Genomic DNA, 18,464 nt, shown 5'->3' with positions numbered 1-18,464 from the left:
TTTTTACGCTTAACAAAGTGGATGAATCTCAAAAACATTTTGCTAAGTGAAAGCATCCTGACACAAAAGAGTACACACACCATATGATTCCGTTTACACAAAACTCATAGAATAGGTGACACTAATCTACAGACATAGAAATCAGACAGTGGTTGTTGGGGTGGGAGAGAGAGTACTGAGACAGAACTGCAAATGAGCACAAAAGAACTTGTTCAGAGTGCTAAGAAAATTCTGTATCTTAATTGAAGTGGTGATTACATGTGTGCATACATCCGTCAAAACTCATCAAACTGTATACATAAAAAGTAGCGTATTTTATTTCTACTTAAATTATCCTCATTAGAGTTGATTTTCAAGTTACAATTCCAACTCTTATGTTCCTGTTTTGCAGAGAGCTTTCTCCAATAATGAGTTAGTTATACATGCAATATCCATGAACTCTCTATATGACCCTCAATGCTTTCGGCCACTATCTTTTCATTTACCTCTGTAAGGTAGTTCACAAGAAAAGTGAATGCAACTTCTACTCTATTCACGCTCGAATTTCTGAATATAAGGCCATTTTTATATTATTAACCAAATTGACTATCTTTAATTCAATTCAGTTCATTAAAGAACCCCATTTATTTAGTATGATGTCAATAATTTTCCTTCTTAGAGAACAGGGAAATCCAAGATCTAAAAACTTATACAATTAAAAGACTCTCAGGCTTTGATTAATTACCTCAGGAGTGCAGAAATCATTGGTACCAATTAGAATTTAGAAAACTACAAATTCCTCAACTTGACTTATGAATAAACTTTTAGTGAGAACTTCCCTGTCTCCTGGGACTCTGGAGCAAATCCATGGAGACTGATGTCTCAGAGGAACCTATGAAAGTGCCCCATTAACAAACTGTTATTTTCAGAGAAGGTATCCTGACCTAGCATGAACAGATGAATTAATCACTCTCAATACAATTCTCCTAAATGCTGAAGAAATCTTGCCATGTCATGAAAGCTTTATGAATAGAATTCAAGAATGCAAAGGACATTTGCATTGAAGTCTAAAAAAGATATTCATTTTCCCTGTGCGAAAAAAAAAAAGAAGAAAAATTTTTTGTTCCAATTATACTGCTTTTATAACCCAATTCTCCTCTTTTGTCAGTCTACTGTGAACAAGGACACACCTCGGGGCTGGAAGTGTTTTCCTGGGAATCAGTAGTGCTGTAAGTATTGCTCTGTCACAGAGAAAGAGTACTATTTTGGAAAAAGTTTTGCTTTTCTCTAGAGTGAACTGATGCAGCTAGACGTGAGCCTCTGAAGTCTTAAAGTAAATCCTAGTAAGTCAATTTTGGTATCATTTAGAAAAGTCATCACAATGGCCTGGACTTGGACCTTCCTCAATGGAAAGCAGTCTTTATTCACCGCATTTTATCCAGAACCATCAGTCCCTGAGATAATTTCAAATTGGTTGTTTATTCAAGTTTCAGCTTAGCACAAGACCCCTGAGTGGTGAATCCTGGTTTATTTTTCTTTGCGGAGCTTATTCTATATGTACTTAATGTTTCTGTTTTAGGGTTCTACACCATTGGGCATATTCAAATTTATTCCATGATCAAAGTCTTGAAAATTGAAACTGGTCTTCATCAACAGTTTAAAAACAAACAAATAAATAAACAAACAAACCTTGGAACATTTTGCTGTATCCAGAGAAGAGCATATGTTAATACTTTTCTTCTTTTTGTCTTCTTCTGAGACTATAAAAAGTTTTAGAAAATGTGGGATTCTTTATTGCACAACACAACTCAGAAAAAAAAATGACTCAATATAGTCTCAAACCACTGAGCATTAAATTAGTTAAGAAACTTATCTGTACTCAGGCAGCCTGAAGGAGCTGGAAATAGAACCAGAATGCAGTAAAAACAAAACAAAACACCAGCATATTCATGATTAGGGAAAGATGGAGCAGAAAGGTTTTCATGCAGTAAAACTCACATCAGAAAAAGTTGGAAGCAGCAGCAAACTTGGAGACAAATTATTCAGCAAAGAGTCCTTATTATGATATGGTCTGAGCATTTGAAATACAGGAAACAGTAACATGTATAAACATGTGTGTGTATCAGTTTCCATAAACTTCTAGGTAACTGGGGGCAGAGTGTCAACAAGCTATCCCTTTATATAATCATTTAGAAACTATATTTTGAGAGCTTATTTTGTGTCAAGCCCTATGCTTCAGCCCTGCAGATACTATTGCTGCCTGCAAGGGGCTTAGAGTCTATAGCAGAAGCCAAGCAAACAATAACCACAATTCTGCAAAGTGTTCAGGTATAGATATGCTCAGGGCATTAGGAAAGTGTGTAGGAGCAGCACCTTAACTGGACTGGAGAAGGAAACTTAAGGAAGGCTTCCCATGGAGGTGGCTCCCAAAGAGAAATCTAAAAGTCAGACAAGAGTTAGCCAAATAATGGAGAAAGTTGGGAAGGGTATTTCTGGTGAAGAGAACAGCACGTGTAATGACTGGGAGGCAAGAAAGAGGATGGCATAACTGGGGAACTAGAGCAGGTGTCAGCCAGCTGTTTCTGTAAAGGGCCAGATAGTAAACATTTTAAGCTTTGGGGGTTATATGGTCTCTGTCACAGTTACTAAACTTCACCATTATAGCACAAAAGCAGCCACAGGCAATATGGAAACAGATGAGTGCAGCTATGTTTTAGTGAAACTTTATAAAAATAGGGCCATAGCTTCCTAACCTCTAAACTTGAGTAATTCACTAAGTGTGGAGCATAGAAGAAGGCAGACAGCAAAACGGCAGAAGATCATGCGGGGAAGGTAGGTAAGAGCAGCTCATCAGTGGTCTTAAATGTCGTGCTGAGGAGTCTGGGATGTTAACCTCAAGGTTCTGAGGAGTGGCATAGTCAGAATTAGAATGGTTCCCCTTGCCAAAGTTGGAACCATGGGTAGGAAAGAGCACAGCAAGTCAGAAGGCAGGGAGTCCTGTTAGGAGGCTGTGTTCAAATCCTAATGGGAGATGACAGGATGATTTACCAGAGCCTAGGAGAGATGGAAAAAAGGACACACTAGAAAGTGGAAAAGAAGTAAACTTAACAGGACCCAGTGACTTGGACACCAGTGGATACGAAAGAATCCGTTGACCCTATACATTGTGATTTTCCTAAAGGAAAAGAAAAAGTCTAGAGCATAGGACTGAATTGTAACAGGGATACAGACTGCAGTATTTAATCCAGTATCTTAGCTCTGTAACTGTAGTTTCCTACGGTTGCTTTCCTGTGATTCTCTGAGTATTGCTTTTACCTGCTAACTCGAGACATCCCACCTCCCTCCACATCTCACAAAACTTCACATGTGCTCAAAACCCAGTCCGTGCAGCTGTCAGGACAGCTACTGCCTGATTCCTGGTTCTTGCTACTTCTACTTGCTCAGCATTCCTTCTGCTGGGGACCACCCCCCTCGCCAGGCACTGCCACTTCTGCTGGTATCATTTCTACTGCCACTACTGCTGCTATTCCTGGGCCCTCATGCTGCCAAACCAAGCCATGATCCTGAAAAAAGCAGGGGGAGTATGTCTGTCCCCTGTATGTACCACACCTGGACACCTGGACATCACAGCAGTACTATCTGTGGCCAGAATCTCAAAAGAGGTGATTCAGATACCACCCTCAGCCCCTTCCTCCATAAAGCTTAGATCCACGTGTATATGTGTCACAGAGAATGGCTGACACCATACTTCACACACACACACACACACACACACACACACACACACACATTTGCAAACACCCTGACTCAAGATCCTCTCCTCCCAAAGCTTCATGAATCTGCCACGTAAACTGTCCTAACTGTTAATTTATCATAAGTTGCAGGACAAGCCTGACTCCCAGCTCCAGCTCAGGTGAAATTCTCTGCTCTGGTTCTATTTCATGAAAATTGAATCTTTGCCTGGAATGCTATCCCCCTCTCTCCCTACCCCATTTTCTTTTCCTATTGAACTCTAGGACTCAGCTTAGGCCTCTTCTTTAGAAAAACTCCTTTAACCCATGCTAAAGATGTATGAAGAGTCCCTTCTAAGTGTTTCTAAACCAATCTATGTACAACTCTATGCTTTCCCTTACTAAGTCATGTTGCAATTATCATACTACATATGGTCTCTATCTATCTATCTAAATGATAAGCTCATTAATTGCCTAGCAGGACTTGAAGCATAGTAAGTTCTCAACAAGTGCTTGTGAAATTCATAGGTCTGATTCTTCAAATGGTAGAATGTATAGTCTTTGGAAATGTTATATTGAGCTAGAGAGATTGCCAGTCTTCTCTGCATGGGGGATGAAGATAATTCCATACCTATCCTATATAAAGAGACTAGGTTCATGGCTGGTTATATTGTGCATAATTCAAATACTTCTCTGTCTCTCATCATTTTGTGGAAAGGCACTACAGCTTGTGACATTACAGACAAAGAATAATCTTTTCTTGGTCTAGAAATGAGGTAGGAGAAAATGGAGGTGTTTTTCTTCCCAAAGCAAGCCCTCAGAGAATTACAGTTATCTCACATGAGGGAAGAATGAAACAACCTCTCAATGAACTGTAAGTTGCCTCTTCCATGGTAGGTTTCTCATGTACTTTGAAAATTGTGAAATTCATTTCACTGTAATTTATCTTACCCATTTCAAAGGAAACCCATATGGAAGAATAGCCTCAGGAAGAAAGGAAGTAGTTTTACTATTTTCTACTGAATTTTAATAGAACATAAAGGATGTTCTCAGCCTATGAATTTGCATATACAAATAGAAATACTTTACTTGGTATAAAAAGACATTTAGTCACAAAAAAAGGTTTTGACAAAAATGTACTTCTCAGAACTTCCATTTTGTTATCCTTAGCATTTACTAACCTTTTCACTTTTGTAGGTTAGTGTCTGTGGATCTTTACCCAATATACATTTATTAGGTACTTCCATATAACAGGCTTTGACTCAGCTTGTTCTGAAATTTTGAATTTCAGTTCAATATATCTCTCTACTTCCTAAACAGTTTTATTCATTTAGTTTTAAATGTTTTGATTCCTTTAACAAGAGTCTGAACTAGAATGTGGATATGGATTCTTTAGAAAAACACCTGTTCTATTATCTAACTTGTATCTCACTGCTAATATAATAGCAATGATTTGGGGTTATTTTAATACACACACTGACACCCACACATAATAATGGCTTCCTTAAACATATCTATAATATAATCAGGAACTCATTTTTAGACTTTGGGAGTAGGGATTAATTTCTTATGAACTCACAGCTATGTTTATATACATATGTTATTATACACACTATAAATTTAAAAGAATCATGAATTATTGATTATAAGCAACCACATTTAACATGATTTTTCTCATAGTTGTATAAGGGTGAAAAAAATACTTTGCATTCATTAAGTGTATTTAATAAATTCAAAATCCATTAGAAGCTGGTTTTGCTGGCAAAAGAACCAGCCAAGTCATCAGTCAAGAAGGGTCGGCCAGTGTGTATTTGTATGTGGATGACGGAGGACCTGAAATAGAGTCAGGTCCTGAAGGACCTGACATAGTCAGAATACTCCTTATTTTTGTCTCAACTATAATCAACTGTACTCTAAGATTCTAAGGAGCTATTTTCTTGCTTGTCTTTCTAGGGTATCAAGGGGCATGAGAAATGGCACGGTAATCACAGAATTCATCCTCTTAGGCTTCCCCGTTATCCAAGGCCTGCAAACACCTCTCTTTATAGCAATCTTTCTCATCTACATATTAACCCTTGCAGGCAATGGGCTTATTATTGCCATTGTGTGGGCTGAGCCCAGGCTACAAATTCCAATGTACTTCTTCCTTTGTAACTTGTCTTTCCTAGAGATCTGGTACACCACCACAGTCATCCCCAAACTGCTAGAAACCTTTGTAGTAGCAAGAACAGTCATCTGTATTTCCTGCTGCCTGCTGCAGGCCTTCTTCCATTTCTTCCTGGGCACCAGCGAGTTCTTGATCCTCACTATCATGTCTTTTGACCGCTACCTGGCCATCTGCAAGCCCCTTCGCTACCCCACCATCATGACCAGCAAACTCTGCCTGCAGCTGGCCCTGAGCTCCTGGGTGGTGGGCTTCACCATTGTCTTTTGTCAGACAATGCTGCTCATCCGGTTGCCGTTCTGTGGTAATAATGTTATCAATCATTTCTACTGTGATGTTGGGCCGATTTTGAAAGCAGCCTGCGTAGACACCAGCATTTTAGAACTCCTGGGTGTTCTGGCAACCATCCTTGTGATCCCAGGGTCGCTCCTCTTTAATATGATTTCTTATATCTACATCCTGTCCACAATCCTACAGATTCCTTCAGCCACTGGCCGCCAAAAGACTTTCTCTACCTGTGCCTCTCACCTGACAGTTGTCTCCCTGCTCTATGGGGCTGTTCTGTTCATGTACCTAAGACCCACAGCACACTCATCCTTCAAGATTAATAAGGTGGTGTCTGTGCTAAATACCATACTCACCCCCCTCCTGAATCCCTTTATTTATACCATTAGAAACAAGGAGGTGAAGGGAGCCTTAAGAAAGGCAATAACTTGCCCAAAGACCCATTATGCAAAGTAAAACATGCAACGCATTAAAATGAGCTTAAGGCAGATAAAAACAATTAAAAGTGAGAAAGGATTGTGGAAAAGTTTGGTAAAACAGGCTCCTCCCAAATCTCAGAAGTTCTAATTCAATGCTATAGTAATATAAAGATGCAAAAGCGAACATGATAGTTAGGATCCCCTGTGAGAATTTGTTACGTGTAAATGAACTAGGAGTTTTCTTGAGGAGAAACCACCTCATTATTCAACAAGGAAATCCCAGGATATCCTCAGATGCATGAAGTAGAATTCTGGACCTGTCAACTGTAAACTGAAAGTAGAAACCACTAAGGTCAGAGACAGATGTCAGCAACTTTAAAAATACATAAGGAATCCCGTCTCCCTCTGTTTAGGACCACCATCTTTTTTTTAATGACCACCCTCTTTTTTTTCTTTTTCTTTGAGACGGAGTTTTGCTGTTGTTACCCAGGCTGAAGTGCAATGGCACAATCTCGGCTCACTGCAACCTCTGCCTCCTGGGTTCAAGCAATTCTCCTGCCTCAGCCTCCTGAGTAGCTGGAACTACAGGCGTGCCCCACCATGCTCAGCTAATTTTTGTATTTTTAGTAGAGACAGGGTTTCACCTTGTTGACCAGGATGGTCTCGATCTCTTGACCTTGTGGTCCACCCGCCTCGGCCTCCCAAAGTGCTGGGATTATAGGCGTGAGCCACCGCGCCCGGCCATATGACCACCCTCTTTGCCTTATCTTCTTGTCAAAAGCATAAAACATTCCACATCTCATTTCCTTAGTTCCTATTATCTTCATCATAAAAGAAGCATGCTACAGACTTCTAATAATTAATGGGCCTTTCAAAATGTTTGAAATAAATCAGCTTTTTGTTTGATAATATCTCAAGGGGACTTCCATCTTGACATAATACACATTTTTAGATAAACTTAACAGTGTTCATCCCCAGATAATACCAAAATTTGAGAACATCTTGTAAAAAGTTTCTATTTACACTCCATGGATTACAGTAGTTTCTAGGCTTCAATATAAGTAGATCATGTGTCTAGGAAGCCAGGAAAAGTCTCAGAGTCAATATATCTAGAAATGCTTTCCTACTGGAAAATGCAGCCCTAAGGTTATATGAAGTCCAGGGCTCACATGTAAGGTTGTCATTGAAACGACAGGGGTTCAGTCAGTTATCAACGCTCTGCTGCTTGCTACACAGAATGTCAATTACTGAGTCACTGAGCACTGTCAGAAAAGAAGCCTTTAACTGAATGCTACAACCGAGAAAAATGGGAGGTCCAGTCTCAAATCCGTCTGCCCAACCAACTAAAATTGGGAAGTTTTTATACAGTGGAGGGAGGGAGAATAGCAATTAGGATGGGGTAAGGAAGAAGAGTTGGTAAGGTGAGGAAACAGGAATTAGGGAGGAGTAAGGAAGCCATCATGATGAATGAGTCTTGTTGTCTGGATTGGTGATCTAGTGGGTTTCAATCTCTTGCCTGAGGGTCAGTTTCCTGAGGAAGGAATTCAGTTAAGACAAATGTAAGTTTCAGGTTTTAAGACAGAGTGTCAATTTCTGTATTTATTTAAAACTCCATAAATATTAGTTGTGTGGGACAATAGGACCGATTTTAGGGTCAGTGTGCAAAGTCCCTCAAAGTAGGATACAAACCTACTGATCTGACCTTGTTTTCAGGCAAGATACCTTTTTAGGGAGTGAAGATGCAGGTGATTCACAGTTTGTAATAATGAGTATTATACATGTCCCTTTCCAACAGTAAAGAAAAACTAGCATTAAAAGACCATTAAAACTATAACTTAAAACAAAAAAGATGACTTCTGTAAACGAAAAATAAAATTCTAAGGGCCCCTCCACCATCTGAATGGACACCTCCTCTTGGCCAGGGCACTCCAAAGATAACCTGAAAAACTGGTTCAGGTCACCACAGGAGGAAGGGGTCAGACATGCTTCATATGCTTTCCTCCATTTTGGAATTCAGGAAAAGCCAACCAGCATTTAACATCAACACAGACCTTAAGTCTGATAAGAAATATTTATAAATGTACAATCTATTCTCTCTGAAACTTACTACCTGGAGGCTTCATTTGCATGATAAAAATTTGGTCTCCACAACCCTTTATCATAACCCAGACATTCCTTTCTGTTGACAATAACTCTTTCAACCAATTGCCAATGAGAAAATTTTTAAATCTACCTATAACCTGGAAGCCCCCCACTCCCTACTTCAAGTTGTCCTGCCTTTCTGGACACAAACAATGTATATCATAAATGCATCTGATTGATGTCTCATGTCTCAAGCTGTGCCCCAACCACCTTGGGCACATGTTCTCAGGATCTCCTGAGGGCTGTGTCACAGGCTGTGGTCACTCACATTTGGCTCAGAATAAATCTCTTCCAATATTTTACAGAGTTTGACTCCTTTCATCAACACTGCACATTCCTTTTAATATTAAATTGAAAATTCGAAACAAAATGTAATGAGGCGAAAATATTATCTCAACTGCTGTACCTGATTTTTCTCTTAGAGAGGGAACTGTCTTAGAGCTGTGCAGGAGAAATAGATCATTTGGAGGTAAAGGAAGAAAAAGAATCTAAAGACATCAACATTATCATAAGCTCTATCATCAAAGAATGGTTTAGAGTGCCTTGAATGATTTTTAAAAAATGGTAATATTTAATATTTCTCAAAAAAAGAAAATGATAGAGAAAGGAAGAAAAATTAACCAAAAAATGAAGCTGAGAAGTTTGGGAAGAAGTCAGTGGAAATTCCCCAGAGTTTGGGTGCCTAAAAGGCAGTTTAAGAACGGGGATGCCTAATGCTCAGTTTGAAGTCGCATTTCTACAATGTTAATCTGTCTCCCCCTCAAACCTTCAGTAAAGTCTCCTATATTACCAAATACATGTATGAACAGAACACGCATGTCACATCATTCATGTATGTGTGTGTATGCTGTGTGTGAGTCAAGGAGGAATGAAGTTTCATGTCTGGGATTATGTAGTCTGGAATAGAAACAACCCACAGAGAAGCTCACAGAGATGCAGAAATTGTAGGAAGCACTTCACACTTGCATGGGCTTGGGCAAATACTCAAGGTAACCTAAATCTAGAGGAGTTAGAACATCTGGGTTATAATACTGTTTTATAAAGTTCTAAAAAATTTGCCTGCAAATCTCATAAATATTAGTTTTCCTGAGCCAGCCTATTACGTTAAGGGTTTCATGTCTAATGGCAGACAGAGGATAGGATACAAACACTTTGGCAGATCCAAAAAAAGGGGGGTGGGGAGGAAGAACAGGAATGAGAATACCAACAGGCTTCAATTTATGAAACTTAAAATAGACAAGATTTATTCATGCATTTTTTATGTCTTACTAATATATTGATATTCTGCACCAAGCTAAGTTCCTGATACTGATTCTACTGGGACAAAAACGTGTGTGTGTGCACACATGTGTATGGGTATTATAGCAGTCTGCAGGGATATTACTTCTAGGAGTTGGAAATGCTAGAGTTAGAGAAGTTTATCCCACAGTGAAATCTCCTGAGCATCAAGAATGATATGAATTGTAAGAAGATTTCCAGGGAACCATGCCTACGACCTGGCTTTCCTTCACCTATATGGGAGGCAAAGACACTAAGGAGATTATGGTCACTCTCCAGGGTCCAGAGAAGGTGGAGTGCTGTTTTAAAGAAAAGGAGCCCTGGCCACAGAGACAAGACAGAAATTGAGACCTCACACTGTACCCTACTGTTTCTCAGGTCTCTAACACCAAAATGTCTTTCCTATTCTACTTTTTTACAAAAAGAGAAAGGAACTACACAAAGATTCATTCAAACAATATAACGAGCAACCTACCCAGATCCCTAGATATTATTTTTCTAGTATCGATAACTTTAATGATGAAGTTGAGCACCTGGAAAGTCCTAAAACAAATCTTTAACAATGAACTTTTGAGATTATTTGTTTTTGAAAATGCACACACTTAAGTAAAGGAGTATTTTCATGATGCCACAGGATATTAATTATAAACAGGACTTGGAATTCAAACTGGGTGGGGGGAATGCAAAGCAAAAAGAGGTTAAGTAGGTTTCTTCATTACTGAACTTCTAAGAAACCTTAACACTAAGTTAGAGAAAAAGTTTTCCAAGTCTCAAGCATATCAGTATGAAAGTACCTGCTATATGACCTTGAACCCAACATAGCTTTATTCATCCCATCTTGGAATTCATTAAGACTTGTGACCATCCAAAAACAGACACAGAGACCAATGGAACAGGCTAGAAAACCCAGAAATAAAGCCACACACTTACAACCATCTGAACTTTGACAAAGTTGACAAAAACAAGCAATGGCGAAAGGACTCCCTATTCAATAAATGATGCTGGGATAATTGGCTAGCCATATGTAGAAGATTGAAAGTGGATCCCTTCCTTTTACTATATTAAAAAATCAACTCAAGATGGATTAAAGACTTAAATATAAAACCTAAAACTATAAAAACCCTAGAAGAATACATAGGAAACACCATTGTAGACATAGGACCAGGCAAAGATTTCATAATGAAGACTCCAAAAGCAATTGCAACAAAAAGAAATTGACAAGTGGGACCTAATTAAACTAAGGAGCTTTTGCACAGCAAAAGAAACTATCAACAGAGTACACAGATATTCTACAGAATGGGAGAAAATATTGGCAAATTATGCATCTGACAAAAGTCTAATATCCAGAATCTATAAAAAACTTAAAACAATTCAAAAAGCAAAAAACAACCCCATTAAAAAATGGGCAAAGGACACGAACAGATGTCTCTCAAAAGAAGACATACATGTGGCCAACAAATATAAAGAAAATAATGCCCAACATCACTAATCATTAGAGAAATACAAATCAAAATCACAATAGGATACCATCTCACACCAGTCAGAATAGCTATTATTAAGAAGTAAAAGAGAAATAACAGATGTTGGTAAGGTTGTAGAGAAAAAGGAATGCATATACACTGCTGGTGGGAATGTAAATTAGTTCAGCTACTGTGGAAAGCAGTTTGGAGATTTCTTGAATATAAAAAAGAATTGCTATTTGACCCAGCAATCCCATTACTGGGTATAAACCCAAGGGAATATAGGTCATTTTACCATAAAGATATATGCATGCATACATATGTTCACTATAGCACTATTCCACAATAGTAAAGACATGGAATCAACTGAAATACCCTTCAATGGTGCACTGGATAAATAAAATTTGGTACATACATACCACAGAATACTATGCAGCCACAAAAAAGAGTGACATCGTGTTTTCTGCAGCAAAGTAGATGGAGCTGGAAGCCATTATTATAAGCAAATTAATGCAGGAATAGAAAACAAGATACCACATGTTCTCACTTAAAAGTGGGAGTTAAACGTTGAGTACACATGGACACAAAAAAAGGGGACAATATACATTGGGGTCTACTTGAGTGTGGAGAGAGGTAAGGATCAAAAAACTATCTATTGGGTACTAAGCTCACTACCTGGGTGATGCAATCATTTGTGCATCAAACCTTAGTGACATGCAATTTACCCATACAACAAACCTGCACATGTACCCTCTGTACCTAAAATAAAAGTTGGAAGGAAACAAAAAAGACCTGTCCCATAATTATTAAAAACCAGAGCAACTGCCATTCCAAAATAATCCTTTACAATCCTCTCCTTAACCAATCAATGATAGTCTTCAAAGTCCTGCCTTACTGAGGCAAAACTTCCAGTTCTTATCCTAGATTTCATCTTTCCTCTTTTAACTAAGAAAGACTTGCTCACATCACATTGAATGATATAGCCCTCCCTTACATGTCAAGCAATAAATTCAGCTTTGCTTTTTCATTTCTAGGGATCTTCACATGCATTATACATTTCCAAGAGAAGGATAGAGTATATGGTCTTTTCCAGGCTTATCCAGCTACAGACCATTTTTCAAATGTGTCTCAGACTAGAATGTGTCTCAGACTACTGTCTTCCTTAAGGAATATCTCTAAAGTCATCTCTGTTTTTATCAGGATCTTATCATTCCATGATATTCACAAATGACCAACTAACTTGGGGATCAAAGTGTAAAAATCATATATGAGAAAATATAAAGTACAATACAGACACATTTGGATGCAGATAATTATATAGTTACCAAGGTATCTAATCTAGTGCCTGACCAAGTGGCTCACCACCAGGTCACTTTGAATTACAAATTCTTCTTGCAAGTCTAAATGACTCTAATTATAAAAATGCCATGTGGACATAGCTCTTCCAGAACCATTCACTTTCTATACCTGATATTCAGCCAGACTTGGATTGAACAACTAAGAGAGTGGAACTCCTATGCACACACTTTCAGCCGAGCTCACTTCCCTATCACTAATTACCCCTGCCATTTCTTCAACTTTTGGAAAATAACCTCTCTCTATCCTATTTTTCTAACAAAAATTATTTTTCTAACAATTAGTTTTTTGCTCTATAGTCTTTTTTAATTTTTAATTTTTTTCTTAACTGTCCACAAATTTTTAAATTTTTAATTTTTTTATTCCACAGTTTTCTGTGGAATACATCAGATAGTCTTAAAGAAATAACCCGATGCCCTCCATATCTACTATTATTGCTTTAGTCTAGGTACCTGATCTACAGTAATAGCTTCCTAAGTTATCGCTCCTCATCCACTCATGGTCCCCTCCATTCTCTTTAGTGACCAGAAAGACCTTATAAAAGTGCATATCTAATCATGTTGCTTAATTAATAAAAATAATAAAAAAACTAATAAAAATAAAAAATTAATTATAAATCTCCAATGGTTCCCCACTTATTTTATTTTATTTTAATTAATTTACTTGTTTGGAAACAGAGTCTCACTCTGTTGCCCAGGTTGGAGTGCAGTGGCACAATCTCAGCTCACTGCAACTTCCATCTCCTGGGCTCAAGTGATCCTCCCACCTCAGCCTCCCGAGTAGCTGGGACCACAGACACATGCCACCACACCTAGCTGAGTGTGTGAGTGTGCGTGTGTGTGTGTGTGTGTAGAAATGGGGTTTTACCATGTTTCCCAGGCTAATCTCAAACACCTAAGCTCAAGTGTTCTGCCCAGCTCGACCTCCCAAAGTGCTGGGATTATAGGTGTGAGCTACCATACCTGACCAGCTTCCCATTAAGTTTAGCAGTTAATTTGGCCTATAAGACTATTAGACTATCAGGTCTGATCTCTGTCCACAGATTCCTCAGGCCTCACAAATTTCTCTATTGCTCTCAGATGGCAGCCACACCAGTCTCCTCTCAGTTTCTCCAGTACACCAGGCTCCTTCCTATCCCAGCACTCTGGCATACACTATTTTCCATTACTTGAAGTATTGCTTTTCACTCACCTCAGTAAGAGGAAAACAAAATCTTGGGACCCCCAAACTCACTATGCCAAAGGGAAAAGCTAAGCTTGGGGAACTAAATCACGAAAAACTGCCTTCCTTTTGTTTTGTTTTGTTTCTAAACACATTTGTTTCTGAAATTCCTTTTGTTTCTAGACACGTTTACTTTCCTTCATATTTACTTCATCTTATGGAAAATGCAGATCTATGCTTAATTGACTTTGTCCCCCACTACTTTCTTTTCACCTGTAAAATTTGGATTCCTGGGTGCTGGTCAGAGCTTCACAAGAATGTGACCGCTTGCTAGCTGCCTACCCTCCCCTTTGTTTTCATTCCTCCTTCCTCTCCTGCGTGCTCTTTCTCCTTTAAATATTAAAGTCCTCAAAACCCTCTTTGGAAAAGGCCACACATCCTACTGTAACTTGTGTCTACTTTTCCACGCGGTGTCTTCAACCTTGGCAAAATAAACCTCTAAATCAATTGCGATCTGCCTCAGAAACTTTGTGATTTATACCCCATCTCCCAACCTCAACCCAGCCTCAGCCTGCCTAGTCATTCCACTGACTCAGTTCAAAGGTCACTACCCAAGAAAGCGTTCCCTAACTACTTCTCTAACAGCACCACCACCAGGATTAGGACCTCGGGTTACAAGTTCTCATAGCACTCTGTGTTTCTCCTTTGGAGAACTTACAACCACTGTAATTAATTTAATTAATCATTATTAAATAATCACAGTTAGTGCATTGTATAAGTTATTTAAACTGTTTTCTTCTTCCCCAAGTCCTTCAAATCATACATACACATACCACTTGAAAGTTACATCCACAAGAGCAGATATTACTTCTTCCTTATTCTCTGCTCTATTCCACATACCAACCATGGTGTCTTACAATAGCAGTCACTCAAACAATCATTGACAAATGAAGGACCAGATAACTGCACTGACAGAATTCAGATCGCATCACATACGGATTGTATCCTTTGTATGCAGATATATCCTCTATCATGTGAATATCTCATACTTCATGTTTTCAAAGTAAAAACTGATTACCACTGATGATATCAGATTAGAATCCCCAATTTATATCATTCACAAAAATAAATTCCAAATTTAACCATAAAAAAGGAGAAGCAAAAAGTAGTAGAAGAAAATACAGGAGGAGCCTTTATGACTTTGGTTCAGAAAAGATTTCTTAAATAAAACACCTAATTTGAAGCCACTGGGGAAAAGAGTATAACAGATCTGAAACTGTAATATTACAAAGTTAAACAATAATCTGTAAAGTTAAGGAAAATATTTATTTAATACTAATATTTAAAAATATTCAAGGAGCTGAATAGAGAAAAACATCTTGTACATAGTAGGCTTTCATGAACTTAGTCATGTTGACACATAAAATTAACATGTCTCTTACAAGATATATGTCAAATGATTAGGATCTAGAATACATAAAGAACATCTAACAATTTTAAAAGACAAAAGGTCCAACAGAAGAATAAAACTCATAGGAAAATTACAAATTACCAGCAAATGTATGGAAGAAAGTTCAGTCTCACCATTAATGATGGAAAGGCTAAGTAAAACAATTAGACATTATTTTTGCCCATTAGACTGGCCGAGATTTACAATTTCAACAACATGATGTAAGGGCACGGATATGGGAAAAAAGATCTCATGCACTGTGTAAACAGGCGCATTCATTTGGGAGGAAAACCTGGCAGTATTCATTAAATGTGTGCAACCTATGACCCAGCAGTACTCTTTCTCAGTATCCATCTCAGAGTATCACTGCATGTATGCCCAAAGACGGTGATTGTTATAGCATTGTTTGTATTCCCAACGATTATAAATGACATATGTTTTCAATAGGCAAATGGCTATTCAGACTATAGAATGGTAAGCAGAAAGTAGAAGGAATAAGGGAGATTTTTATTTACCACATCAACAGATCTCCAAGACCCACTGCTAAGAGAAAACCAATTGAAGAATTCAACATGAACACACAGGCATACACACATGTACACACAAAATAATACTATTTACTTTTAGTGGATACATATGTACATAGTACATGAAAAGAAAGAAAAAGATCTGGACGATAAACACACTCGGGTCATAAGAATAGCTAACTTCTGGAGAGAGAAGAGGAAGCCAGAGTTGGTCAAAATGTCATAGCTTTATCCATTGACAAAATCTCTTTTCTTCTCCAAACTTGTCAGGCTCCGAAACTTCTCCTAGACATATCGGTGTACCTCCTTGTAAGATCTACTGTTAGCAAAGAACTCTGCTAAGTCCTTTAGCAGGAACTCCCCAATCCTCGCTCTCTGACCATCCTTAATACCGGATCAGGCTCCTCAGCTTCCACCATCCCCCAGATGATGTCTGGTCACCCTGGCCTCTGTCTTCAGCAAGAATCCTACTACGTTGACTTAGCCAGAATTCCCCTTAATAATAATAATCCCGATAATAATAATTATTATTATTTTAATTTTTTTTTCCTGAGTTTCTCGTTAGTAATTTTCAATCCATCGACGTCCCAAACTCTCATCAAAGCTCTTTGACTATACATTCTTACTTGCCCATTTTTATTTGAAGTTGAGCCCAATCTCTCGTCCCTACAGCAAGACTTCATTGCAGTGGTCTCTTTACCTTTCGTGATGGTACTGAATCAGGTTTCCCTTACCATGCTTTAACAAGTATCACTGAATAGTTTTTTTCCTTAACACTGTAATGCTTTAAATGTTTAGAAGAACTTTGTCATGTATTATTTATGCACTTAATACTAATATTTTAAAATATTCAATGAGATTTCCTGGGGAAAACATTTGGTACACAGTAAGCTTTCGTGAAATGTACATTCCTCTTTGTAATGGGTAATTTTATGTGTCAACTTGACTACAGATAACAGGTAAAACATTATTAGCAGGTGTGTCTTTGAGGGTATTTCTGTTAAATATGATGAAACCCCGTCTCTACTAAAAATATTAAAAAAAAAAAATAGCTGGGTTTGGTGGTACATGCCTGTAATACCAGCTACTAGCGGGGCTGAGACAGGAGAATTGCTTGAACCTGGGAGACAGAGGTTGCAGTGAGCCGAGATCGTGCCACTGCACTCCAGCCTGGGTAATAGATGGAGACTCCGTCTAAAAAAAAAAAAAAAAAAAGAGAGAGAGAAAAAGAGATTAGCATTTGAATTAGTAGTTTGGGTAAAGAAAATCACTCTTACTAACAAGCCTAGGCATCATTCAATCCATTGAGGGCCCAAATAGAATTAAAAGGCAGAGGAAGAGTAAATTCACCTCTCTCTTCTTGAGCTAGGACATCATCTCCTCCTGCTCTCTGGCCTTCAGATACCAGCACCTCAGTCCCTTTCCAGTTCTCAGGCCTTCAGCTTCAGACTAATTATACCACCAACCTTCTTGGCTCTCCAGCTTGCAAAGAGCAGATGGTGGGACTTCTAAATGTCCATAATCATGTGAGCCAATTCCTTATAATAAATCTCCTTTTATATGTTTATATATACCTTATGTGAAAGGAAAACATCTTGGGCTCCCAAAAATCACTAAACTAAAGGGAAAATTCAAGCTGGGAACTGCTTAGGGCAAACCTGCCTCCCATTTCATTCAAAGTCACCCCTCTGCTCACTGAAATAAATGCATATCTGATTGCGTCCTTTGGGAGAGGCCAATCAGAAACTCAAAAGAATGCAACCATTTGTCTTTTATCTACCTATGACCTGGAAGACCCCTCCCTGCTTGGTTTGTCCCACCTTCTGGGTTCACATCTATTAGTTCTGTTTCGCTAATACACTCTCCCTCCACCAAAAGTAACTAATACCTTCGGTTCAAACCCAGAAAACAGATCCCAGCAAATGAAGTGACACATGGCATGTGGAGAGTGGTGACTTACAGGGTAAAAGGGACAGAGAGCAAAGGAAAATGTCAGGTATGGGCAGAAATGTCACCGAACAGACAAAAATGAACAAATGAGATCAGGGAAGACAGCCTGAAAGTAAAGAAATACGAAGCAACCCTCAAAGGAAAAGAAATAACAATACTATTCTCTGAGCTTCTGATGTTCCAATCAGTTCATGAGCAATGTCTCATTTAGTCCTCACAGTAAAGGTATTATTATGCCCATTTTATATTGTTGTAACCGAGAGAGCGGGAAATCACCACTGAGACAAAGACTAGGCCAAATTACAGGGTCTTTATTGCAGGCGGCCACGGAGGACTTGGGTCTCTCTAACCCGTGGCCCCAAAAGAAGGGTGTCAAGACCTTTTATGCCCGTTAACCACCTCCTGGGCAGGGGTGAGGGTGAGGGGCTTCGGACATTCTGAAGGCCAGTGGACTTTGGAATTCCGCAAACCACCTCCCGGGCGGGGGTGAGGGCGAGGGGCTTTGGACATTCTGAGGGCCAGTGGACTTTGGACAGTCCATAAACCACCTCCTGGGTGGGGG

The 18,464-nt window shown here is 38.7% G+C and overlaps 1 protein-coding gene across 1 annotated transcript; it reads left to right on the top strand.

Annotated features, from left to right (window-relative positions):
• Nucleotides 1-5,676: 5,676 nt before the first annotated feature.
• On the top strand, nt 5,677-6,615 carry OR6X1 (olfactory receptor family 6 subfamily X member 1). Its single transcript, XM_009007023.5, has one exon. The coding sequence runs from the start codon at nt 5,677-5,679 to the stop codon at nt 6,613-6,615; it is 939 nt and encodes a 312-aa protein (XP_009005271.1).
• The last annotated feature ends 11,849 nt before the right edge of the window (nt 6,616-18,464 follow it).

The sequence above is a fragment of the Callithrix jacchus genome, chromosome 10 (genome assembly GCF_049354715.1).
Source record: "Callithrix jacchus isolate 240 chromosome 10, calJac240_pri, whole genome shotgun sequence".
In the NCBI taxonomy this organism is placed as follows: Eukaryota; Metazoa; Chordata; class Mammalia; order Primates; family Cebidae; genus Callithrix; species Callithrix jacchus.
This window is presented reverse-complemented; position numbering and strand designations above follow the sequence as displayed.

Coding starts and splice junctions, on each gene's coding strand:
- OR6X1 (XM_009007023.5), top strand. CDS start 5,677: ATGAGAAATGGCACGGTAATCACAGAATTCATCCTCTTAGGCTTCCCC.